Source organism: Haliotis rufescens, unplaced genomic scaffold, assembly GCF_023055435.1.
Source record: "Haliotis rufescens isolate VD_foot unplaced genomic scaffold, xgHalRufe1.0.p SCAF_98, whole genome shotgun sequence".
In the NCBI taxonomy this organism is placed as follows: Eukaryota; Metazoa; Mollusca; class Gastropoda; order Lepetellida; family Haliotidae; genus Haliotis; species Haliotis rufescens.
This window is the reverse complement of record NW_025964392.1, coordinates 201,695-213,600: the sequence shown is the minus strand read 5'-3', so window position 1 is coordinate 213,600 and position 11,906 is coordinate 201,695. Positions and strand designations below refer to the sequence as shown.

General features: G+C 39.5%; 1 protein-coding gene across 1 annotated transcript in view; it reads right to left on the bottom strand.

The window, feature by feature from the left end:
* Nucleotides 1–11,906, bottom strand: part of LOC124119968 — a 185,632-nt gene that overhangs the window by 77,842 nt on the left and 95,884 nt on the right. The window contains exons 8-10 of the mRNA XM_048391780.1: nucleotides 9,083–9,166; nucleotides 8,545–8,613; nucleotides 8,022–8,096 (exon numbers count right to left, since the gene is read on the bottom strand). Of these exons, the coding sequence (XP_048247737.1) occupies nucleotides 8,022–8,096; nucleotides 8,545–8,613; nucleotides 9,083–9,166 (228 nt within the window). The remainder of the gene's footprint in view (nucleotides 1–8,021; nucleotides 8,097–8,544; nucleotides 8,614–9,082; nucleotides 9,167–11,906) is intronic.

Genomic DNA, 11,906 nt, shown 5'->3' with positions numbered 1-11,906 from the left:
TGACAAGTGAAATATCAGATATTTTCACAGTTGCTGTATGAGAAAAAACATGATATTTTACTTGACACATGAAAAATATTCTATATATGCTTAACATACACAAGTGGTATGAAACGGTAAAGCAATGTATAAAACTATAACATACAACAGCAACTCATATTAAACACACGCCCTTATTTACTTGCCACTTGTACTTGCACTTAGATGTAAGTCCGACCATTTGTAGAAATATCTTTGTTGATTCTATTTATTACTTTATCGCATTTATTTACGACTTGACGTCTTTATATTGCTTTTTTGACATTTTTGATGTGGACCCGTTGTCGAAGCATGTGACATGCAAACCAGTGCATAAACAATAGGGCCATGGAGCTGCACGCATTGCACGTAGTAAATGCAGGGTTTTTGTCCGTATGGCATCTGCGTCAATCGAAAACAGTGACAGTTCATCAACATGCCAAGATTAACAGAAGTGCAACAACGTCATAGGCCACTTGCAGGCAGGGGAATCCCGACCAGCTGTAGCCAGGGTTTTCAATGTGGTGGCCAGCACCATTACAAGGCAATGGGATCAGTTTCAACAGCAAGGGTCAACACGTGATCGGCCAAGGTCGGGACGACCACGAGTAACCCTGCCCTAAATCGCTATATCCGACTGCGCCATCTACGTGGAAGGACGACCACAGCCACCTCAAACGCATCCCGAATACCCAGAATCTCCGACCAGACCAGTCTAACTGCATCTCAAACCTACTCAACTGTACAAACACCCGTCAGCATAGTCTGTACATCACTTGCTTGATAACGGTGTTAGAACCTACACCGAAACGTCACTCCTATTGTAATAAAGAGGTTGTTCATCCATATATCTTATCCTCACTTAGTACTCCAACTTCTAAATGCTTCTCAAAGAAAATACCACAAGTATTCACGTGTCTTTTTCACTCAATTGATAAAGTAGTGAAATTGACGGACAAAAGTGCGGTTCATCTATAATTTTGTTTGAACTATGTTTATCTTAATTAAAACCTGACTTTGGGATAAATGGCTTTCAGTCTATTATGTTTTCCCTGTTAGGGATACAATTACCACAGGAGTCATATATTACATGATCATGTTGAAGAACTATAAGATCTTGATTTTGAAAACCCACTCACTCAGGGGAAAACTTGAAACATTATTTTTCTTCATGATTTTGCTATTTTGGTGTTTTTTTAGCATTGTCGCAATTATCCCACTCATCCACTATATAAACATGATCTACCACCATATCTCAAGAAGCAGTTTTCCTCAAAATGATTCTTTTTGGGGGGTGGGCTAACATTGTAAACAATACAATATCTCAGCTCCTATGTGATATATTTTCATTTTGTATAGGATAGCATAATGGTGCAAGCAGATTTTAGCGGTTTCGTTGTCTCAATTCAATGGAATTTGTGTTTTACCTAGTCACAAGATTGGAAAATGAAGTAAAAAACATCATGTTATCATTGTTTTCACTGACAATTAGAATAACAGTTACATGAAACAATATGTTTGCCAAATTCAGATAACATATTACCTGAAATCAAAAACATAATTTGGATAGTTTAATGATTTAATAAAAATGTTGTCAAATTATGCATTTTTCCTTCATTTTTGCAATGAATATACACGCACGCACTTACAACCTTTCTACCAATAGGAAATCGTGTTCAGAGACGTCCTTCATACAATATAAAAAGTTTTAGGTATACGGGAAAAAGTGGGAACGAAAATCTTAACTGAGCCTCTTTTTCTCAGGTGGCCAACTGACTATTAGCTAAAACTTCAGAATTGTTTAGCTTAGGGCTAGCATAGTCAGCAACGCCATCAAACTTGACAAAATCACAATTCGCATCAGTATTGCAATTTGATAATTTATCCACAAGAGGCAACACATTTGGTAGGTACAGTGACATTTCTTTCATGATACTTTCTGATCATATTGACATGACAAAGCTGTGTCTTTTTATGATGGTCTGGTGTTTGTACAACATAGTCAGTATCTCACATAAGGACCGTGGTACCTAGCACATAATGGTGGACCAGGGATAGACAAACACCCAAAGAGTTTATCGCAAGGACTCACATTTCATAATGTAAGCTTGTCCTGGGATTCCTTCAAGTTATCCACACCAACTTCACAAGCTTTGAAATCCTCGCCCGAACTGATGAGACATACTCCAACAAACTCATTTCAAACCTACCACTAATCCAATGCTACTGTAAGTGCTTTATATGTCCACGGGCAGAATGGCCAAAGACAAGGCCAAAAGGACGAAAACCGAGAGACTCCTGAACTAACTCCATCGCAGCAAACAACCAAACCTGCATCCTTTTAGTCTAATCCCAATCCTTCTAAGTCTCAAAACAGTAAGTCCTTGTCATATTCGTAAGATCCTGATTAAACCCCTCTAAAGCCCCTTAAGACTAAGGATGAGTTATGCCTAACAGGTGCGTGCTGAGGTGATACCAAACGGTATGTGCAAGTGACGATATCTGTCGAATTATGTTTCAAAGGTGCTAAGCAGTGAAGTCTCATGTGTCAAAGGTATCTGCCAGAACCCTTTTGAAGTATCCTTTCGGTGAATAGCTTTGCAGATGGCATTCTGGACATTATTTCTTCAATCATTTTCATTGGATAATGTCTCTTCAATGCACGTTTGAGATGCATGTCATCATGGTGTCACCACTGTCACTGCTAGTTTGACTCACAAAGTCAAATTCCGTTGATAATGTCTGTGTGATTTCTTGTTATCTTTTTTTCTGATAGTTCATTGAATTTACACAAGGTCACAGCTTTAGTTGATATCAGGTCTGTCTCTTACAATAACAACTTTCTCAAATGATCTGATGTTATTCCACACACGATTCTGTCTCTCAACATTTCATCCTTTAGAACTCCATTATTACACGCTAGAGGCGGAACGACGGTGCAGAGTGTCTTTCTGTTTATGATGCTGATTGACCGAAAATATTCAAAACATAACTGTGATCGTTAAAAATAACGTGGTATAATGATCGACGGGTCACGTTCGCATCCACGTTGTGTCGCGATTTCTTGTCTACAAGTTGTCTTACATGCTCGCCCGTTTTGATAAAAAAAGCTGTATTTCTCCTATAGATTTTATCTGTGTGTGTATCACATATATATTATAAATCGCATCTGAAAATTGAATAACTTATCATAACACGATAGGGTTCGTATTTCCTACATTCTTAGATCTTATTAGTTTTAGATTTACAAATTTTTGATGTTCAGTGAAGTCTAGATCATAATATTCTATCCCAATCCTTAACTTAGATTTGTCATGTTGTTTCAGCTATGAGTACACACTTTGGTTGTGTATATAATATCTTGTCAAGGAGAAAGATGCATGCATCATTGTGTTTATTTAGACTGTTGTTCAGTTCAAGTCATATATGTTCCCTCCATGCTGCATCTAGGCCAAAAGATGAAAAGAGAAAGATATATACTGATGGAAACGAATAAGGGAACAAGGAAAAATTTAACTTCACTGTGAGTACGTTTGCAATAGCGCGTTTTCAAATTCAACACATTCAAAATCAAATGTTGAGATGTATTTGTGTGCATTGTTTCCAACTCGTATTTGGCTGGCAACCCATGATAGCGTATCATTTTACTGTGTCTGAAACTAAATGTTCCTTTTATTTCCACCAGTATAATTGCTGAAAGCCATTTATATTAAAGACTTTGTTCGTTTTATTTTTTAATTCAGTTTCATATTCTGCTTTCCCTCTTATGCCAAATAATTCCATCAGTTTCATTGATCTACGATCATTATCTAATTTAAACTTTACTTGAAATATACGGATGTCTTAAAGTATACATGTATAAATCAAGGTGTAAATACATTTGCATTTATAAAAGAAAACACATATTAGGAAAGCAAACTTTATCCAGGTCCTTCAGATTTTCGTAATTTTCATTTTCTTTGTAGATATTACTTCCTCATTTCACCTGCGATTATTATCGTTTCCTTGTATGAAATCTACTCGTAGCCTACTCTACACCTCTTGTGCTTTCAAATTCACGGATCAAAATTTAAATAAATTAGGTTTAAACCATTTACAATGAATAATGACATCCGAAATATAATTAAGTGGTCTGCATGATTGCTCAACCAATGCTTGTCTGACATGGCGCTCGAGTTACGTGTGATCGAAAATAGGTTTGTTAAATAATTTTGCTGCAACTAGAAACGTTTCAACAATTTTGATCAAATCTACATAAACTTACTATTGGGTGATAGTATGTTAGTGTAATCTTGTTAATTATTAAGAAATGATCATGATGTCCGATATTGAGCGATATCAACTTGAGGATTGTTTAGTCTGTTTAGCCATTTTTTAAATTTTTTCCTTTGAAAATGTCTGATGTCAATCACCACGATGATGTTTTTTATCAATAATGAAAAAGCAAGGACACTGAAATATCTATTGACAAAACCGGATTTCCATCAAGATATATCATCCAAGCTGTCGTTCGTATTGTAACATAATCTTTGAAACAGTCTGGGCATGAGCTAATCACGACCACTTTTATAAATTTTGTTTAAAAAAAAAGAAACACTGACAATTTCAACAGGATTTTTTATCCGTAAATTCAACTCACAGACAGTTCTCAGTGAATGTTTACTTTGGCATAAATGTCATATGTCTATCATCGTTAGGATGTACCTTACAATGATATGATTGAGGGGAGATCTAGATTTCAAACAAGGGGGCTTGCTGGACTTTACTTGCAACGTTCGGGTGCTTCAATATTACAGTAAATGTAACAAAAATAGCAAAGTTAGAATACCGTCACTCTCATTGATGGCGAGGCAGTATATATACCGTTGAGATTTTCTGAATTTTAATACTGTAGTAAAGACAATCAACTCTAGACTCTAGCTGAAAGTTATCCAGTGTGGTTACACTGTGTGAAAAAATAAGAACGTTGTTACACTTTTGATACAATGTGTACGTTTTTGAAACCGCGACTGACGGTCAGGCACCATGTGGGATAAATACATGCTCATGATATAGTCAGACTCATACAATCGACTCTGTTTAGGGCAGAGATTTCTTATCAATATGGAAAGGGTTTTGCCGCCTTTATTTAAAAGGATGTACACTCTTTAAAACAAGAAACGCACAGGTAGTATGTAGTTCATTAAACCTGTGTACACAAAACATTCGGTATATTAATTGGATATATGTTATTGGAAAATGTTTGTGGCCTGATATTCGACAAACGGTGCTTCAAAAGGCAGGCATTGTCGATTTGCAACGTCCTAAACGGCATTGTTTTCACACCTGTTAAAAAATGTCATGGAGTAAACAGTAAAGCAAAATGCACGTGCAAGTTATGGCATTCGCAGCTCGTGGGAATGACTATAAAAAAGCAAGCATCAGCCAATAACGCTGCCGATCGAAACATCGCCATAGGACGTATCCAAAGAGGGGAATCGCATTATTCTGTTTCACGCCTCATCAACGTCCACCACAACACCATTTACCGCCTTTTGGACCCATACATACAATTCAATTACACTGCAGACCTTCCAAGAACTGGCCAACCAAGAGTTACCACCCTTGCACAGGATCGCTACATTCGACTGTTCCACCTACGTCATCGCAATTCCACAGCTACAGACACTGCATGACGCATCCCTGGTTCGAGGAGGATATCTGACCAGAGTGCCAGAAACCATCTTCGCGAGGCTGAATACGACCTGGAAGACCAGTTATCATCCTGTTTTGCAACAGATCCATCGACAGTGATGCTTGCGTTGGTGTCATACATTACAGCTTTGAAATTGGAGACGAGTGTTTCACGAATCACGATTTTCTTCTTCACTGGAGAGATGGAAGACAACGTGTTTATCGTCGTCGGAATTAGCGTTTTGCCCCACATTGTGTACGTGAATTTGACAATTTTGGGACATATCATACACCACGAGATCTGACTTGGTTGTGGTTCAGAGAACATTGAGCTCAACCTCACCTTCTTCCAATCACTGATTGCCAGAGAGCGCTGTTTCAACGGGACAACGCTCCACCGCACACAGGTCTCGTCACGGTAGACTACCTTCATAATGCCAACACCAACGTCTTGTCCTGGACGTCGAGATCTCCAGATCTCAAACCAATCGAACACCTCTGGGATGAACTCGATCAATGTGTAAGTCAACGTCAGAACACGCCACAGACACTCCCACAACTGGCCAACGCAATTCAGGCAGAATGGTGCAGAATTCCGCAGGACAGAATTCGTACACTTATCAAGTCAGTGCCGAGGGATGCAGAGCCGTGACTGCTACCCGGGGCTGTCAGACAAGATACTGAGGTCAGCGCAACCTTGTGGCCTTATGTGATATGACAATAAACATTTTTCAATGCCTTTGTACAACGACAACATGTGACTATCGAGCTCCAATATTTCATATTTGTATCTATTGTATCTTTCATTAAATGAAATATATCGACTTTATTAGGTACAATAAATTTGCTAAAAATGTACCTGTGATTATCTTTTTTGAAGAGTGTATATATCTGCCGTTTGTTAAATTATATCTACCACATAGTCCATGTGTTGTATGCAAATGTCATAAAGCCTTTTTGCATTGTGCCGCCCTGTGTTGCCACTTTGATGCAAGGCCTTGGCCGCAATGCAGTGACGTCATCGACAGTGTGATGCCTTTGCCGCCACATCCACAACCTTAACTCTATCTGAAGTCACCTGGTGCAGTGAGATATAAACAAACAGTTTTTGTCTCTTTCACGATTAATTGTACACTCATTACACACAATTAACACTGACTAATTATATTACAAGATAAGGTGTTTACACAATAATCACACATCATCTATATCTACTCACAGTTAATTTTCTTACCTGATCATGCGTGTTCATAACACAACAAATGACAAAATATATGGACAGATTTTTAACAAGTTTTATTTCTCCAAAAACACAACAAACATTCTCACCTAATCCGGAAATATATAACACGACGACATGAACGGCACAACACATGTCCAACGTCTACACAAACACGACACTGACGTCACTGAGCGCCGCGGGACACCAGGAGATCCACCAGTCTCTGATGTCCCCTGGATCTCACCATGTCAATCGGCTGTACTCCCGTTGTTGTTCTGACACAGGCCCAGTGAAGGATGTTGTCACCGACATCGTCCACCACTGACACATCAGCCCCTTCATTCATAAGGAGCTTCACCACTTCACTGTGTCCCATCAATGCTGCCCACATCACCGGTGTCCTTTTCCCAACTCCTCTACTGTTGATGTCCAACACGTTTAGAGACAGGACAAACTTCACCGTCACCAAGTTTCCACTCACACAGGCCAAGTGAAGGGTGTTGTTACCGCCATTGTCCACCAGTGACACACCAGCGCCTTTACTCTGCAGGAGCTCCACAACCTCTCCGTGTCCCCCCAGTGCTGCCGCCATCACCGGTGTCCTGCTCCACACTCTAAAGTTGATGTTGACATCACCCTCAGATAGGATCCGCCTCACCTCCTCCAGGTCCCCGTCCGCGCTGGCGTAGAAGAGGTCGCCGTCTACTTGTGATGAAGTCGCTGTGACACAAAGTAAACTCAAAGTGTTGATACGCGACATGAACATCGATACATCATTAACCACTTCCTATATGGATGACAACAACATACTAAGGACAAGGTTTATGTATTGAACTAAGTATAATCGATTTATGCGACATATTTAAAAATGCTTTCTTCTACATCCAGTAGCTGTAGCTGTATTCTGTGTATGGCTGGGGAGTGTTAACGTTTGTGGGCTGAGCTTTATAAGATGAAGTCAAACACTGTCAGTATAATTGCTGTTTGAAATTATTCAGATAATATTATATGTATAATTACAGTGCTTTATATCAGCATTTTCATTGAATACACTGTTTCAGTGAAAGGTTAGGTGTGAGCTTTCTGCCTGTTGGCTTCTCCCACCTACCGTGTGAAGCAGTGGAGAGCAGTGGAACCCTCTCGGTCTGGCTGTGATCCTCACTCGGGTCACTCGAGGCTGAAACTATAAATATATAGTACTGTAGTGATTGTCAAATAAACTAAATGACTCTCATAAATATACAACACAAATCTAAATGCTATCTACCCCGCGTGTTGATACGTGACAGGAACATCGATACATGATGAACCACTTCCTGTATGGATGACAACACTATAACGATGAGCGGAGTGGTTTATGTATTGAACTAAGAATAATCTATTTACGTGACATCTGTTCAAGTGCTTTCTTCTACATCCAGTAGTTGTAACACTATGCTGTGTATGGCTGGGGTGGTGGACTGAGTTTTAAAGGATGATAGTCAGACACGGTCAGTGCAATTGCTGTTTGAAATGATTAAGATAATATGATATGTATTATAACATTGCTGTACATAAGCTTGTTCATTGAATACACTGTATGTATGAAGGGTTAGGACTGAGATTTCCGCCTGCTGGGTTCTCCCACGTACCGTGTGAAGCAAGGGAGAGCAGTGGATCCCTCTCGTTTTGGCTTGGATCCTGACTCGGGTCACTCGAGGCTGAAACACAGAATATGGTTTTCAGAAAACTATATATAGCACATAGGCATTATTGATATTGGTCACAGACAATTTATTCGTATTCGACCAGTTTGATGGCTTGTGAAACGTTTACTACAGAACTAGATTTAAAATACGTTTATAATAGCAGAAGTGTAAATAGAAAGTAGTTCAGTGATTGTCAAATACATTTAATGACTCAAATAAATATACAACACAAGTAAAGATTGTTGTTCATCTAACCTATGTGTCTATTCACCTGCTTGTTTGATTGAGATTTATGATGGTAGATGACATTGTTTGAAATTAATAGGATAATAAGAGAATACATGCATCAACCTTTAGAGACTGTTTATAGAACATTTGCAGAGTAGAATCTAAGCTTTCTAGCTGATATGATGATCTGACCAAATATCATACAGAGTTGGACAATGACACTGTCTACCACATACTGGGTTCTCCCACCTACCGTGTAGATGAGACTCTTGTGTGGTCAATGGGACAAATGGCACTCTCTCCCTCCGGCTCAGATCCTGACTCGGATAACTTGAGGCTGCAACAGAATATGGTGGTCAGAAAACTACGTATAGCATATGATAAACATTATAAAAACTGGCCTCAGACAACTTATTGTCATTTAACAAATATTTTGCCAATTACAATGTTCACTCATGAATACGATTTAAACACATTTGTAGAAGAGGCATACATATCAGGTAGCTCAGTGATTAGTTAATCACTATAAATGACATAATACACAGTAACACAGAGATTTATAAGTATGGATCTGCTCTGAAGCCTATATTCGGCAGCAAATATCAGTAAACATTCCCAAATCAGAATAAAAACTTTCCCAAATCATGTTAGTCTAATTAATTGTATGGCTTTGTGGGGTCATCCTGTATTTCACTGATAACAGGAGTAGGAAGAGTTTTAATGCTTGTTTTATATTATTACACTGATGCTACAATCTTAATACACCGTTAAAAAACTCTGGAAGAAACTAAGAACTTAAAAATATCCCAATTTTTAACTAAATAACGATTTGTTCCCAAATCAGTCTTAGTTTACAATCCTGGAAATACCCCCCGTACAACACACACCTAGATAGTTGCTCATCTACCCCATGTGTCTTTATGCACAACACACACCTAGATAGTTGCTCATCTACCCCATGGGTCTTTATACATCAACACACCCCGAGATTGTTGCTCATCTACCCCGTGTGTCTTTATACATCAACACACATCAAGATTGTTGCTCATCTGCCCCGTGTGTCTTCATACATCAACACACACCTAGATAGTTGCTCATCTACCCCGTGTGTCTTTATACATCAACACACACCTAGATAGTTGCTCATCTACCCCATGTGTCTTTCTACATCATAACATAAAACAATTGTTGAATCCTATTTCTTATGTTTGAATCTAAGTGTTATGCTGTACACTGCCTTTATACGAACTTGTTGAGATACAAAGCCTCTCTTTGATAAAAATGATTACAGTAAATATATATTTGTAGTGAACATTATTTTTACTACATGGAAAGCAAAATCACATAATGTCTGCACATGACTAATATGTGAAAAGTAAACCTTCATAAATACAGGTGAATTGCTATATATTTGTTTGTTATTTCATTGCCGCGTCCATGTATTCAGATAATATATCTAATCATGTATTCATGTCTGTGAGAATCAATGCACACCGTTATTTTCTATTACCAGAAGGCAGAAGGACATGACGCCCTTCATTGTGGCAGGCCCTACCAGTGTAGTACCAGTGTTGTACCAGTGTAGTACCAGTGTTGTACCAGTGTAGTACCAGTGCCGTACCAGTGTTATACCAGTGTTGTACCAGTGTAGTACCAGTGTAGTACCAGTGTTGTACCAGTGTAGTACCAGTGTTGTACCAGTGTTGTACCAGTGTAGTACCAGTGTTGTACCAGTGTAGTACCAGTGTAGTACCAGTGTAGTACCAGTGTTGTACCAGTGTAGTACCAGTGTTGTACCAGTGTAGTACCAGTGTTGTACCCGTGTAGTACCAGTGTTGTACCAGTGTAGTACCAGTGTTGTACCTGTGTAGAACCAGTGTTGTACCAGTGTAGTACCAGTGTAGTACCAGTGTAGTACCAGTGTAGTACCAGTGTTGTACCAGTGTAGTACCAGTGTTGTACCAGTGTTGTACCAGTGCTGTACCAGTGTAGTACCAGTGTTGTACCAGTGTGGCAGGCCCTACCTGTGTAGTACCAGTGTTGTACCAGTGTAGTACCAGTGTAGTACCAGTGTAGTACCAGTGTTGTACCAGTGTTGTACCAGTGTTGTACCAGTGTTGTACCAGTGTAGTACCAGTGTTGTACCAGTGTAGTACCAGTGTAGTACCAGTGTTGTACCTGTGTAGTACCAGTGTTGTACCAGTGTAGTACCAGTGTTGTACCAGTGTTGTACCAGTGTTGTACGTGTGTTGTACGTGTGTTGTACGTGTATTGTACGTGTGTTGTACAGTGTTGCACCAGTGTAGCACCAGTGTAGTACCAGTGTAGTACCAGTGTTGTACCAGTGTTGTACCAGTGTAGTACCAGTGTTGTACCAGTGTTGTACCAGTGTTGTACGTGTGTTGTACGTGTATTGTACGTGTGTTGTACAGTGTTGCACCAGTGTAGTACCAGTGTAGTACCAGTGTGGTACCAGTGTTGTACCAGTGTAGTACCAGTGTAGTGCCAGTGCTGTACCAGTGTAGTACCAGTGTTGTACCAGTGTTGTACCAGTGTAGTACCAGTGTTGTACCAGTGTAGTACCAGTGTTGTACCAGTGTAGTGCCAGTGTTTTACCAGTGTAGTACCAGTGTTGTACCAGTGTTGTACCAGTGTAGTACCAGTGTTGTACCAGTGTAGTACCAGTGTAGTACCAGTGTTGTACCAGTGTTGTACCAGTGTAGTACCAGTGTTGTACCAGTGTTGTACCAGTGTAGTACCAGTGTCGTACCAGTGTAGTACCAGTGTAGTACCAGTGTTGTACCAGTGTTGTACCAGTGTAGTACCAGTGTAGTACCAGTGTAGTACCAGTGTTTTACCAGTGTAGTACCAGTGTTTTACCAGTGTAGTACCAGTGTTGTACCAGTGTTGTACCAGTGTAGTACCAGTGTTGTACCAGTGTTGTACCTGTGTAGTACCAGTGTTGTACCAGTGTAGTACCAGTGTTGTACCAGTGTTGTACCTGTGTAGTACCAGTGTTGTACCAGTGTTGTACCAGTGTTTTACCAGTGTAGTACCAGTGTTGTACCAGTGTAGTA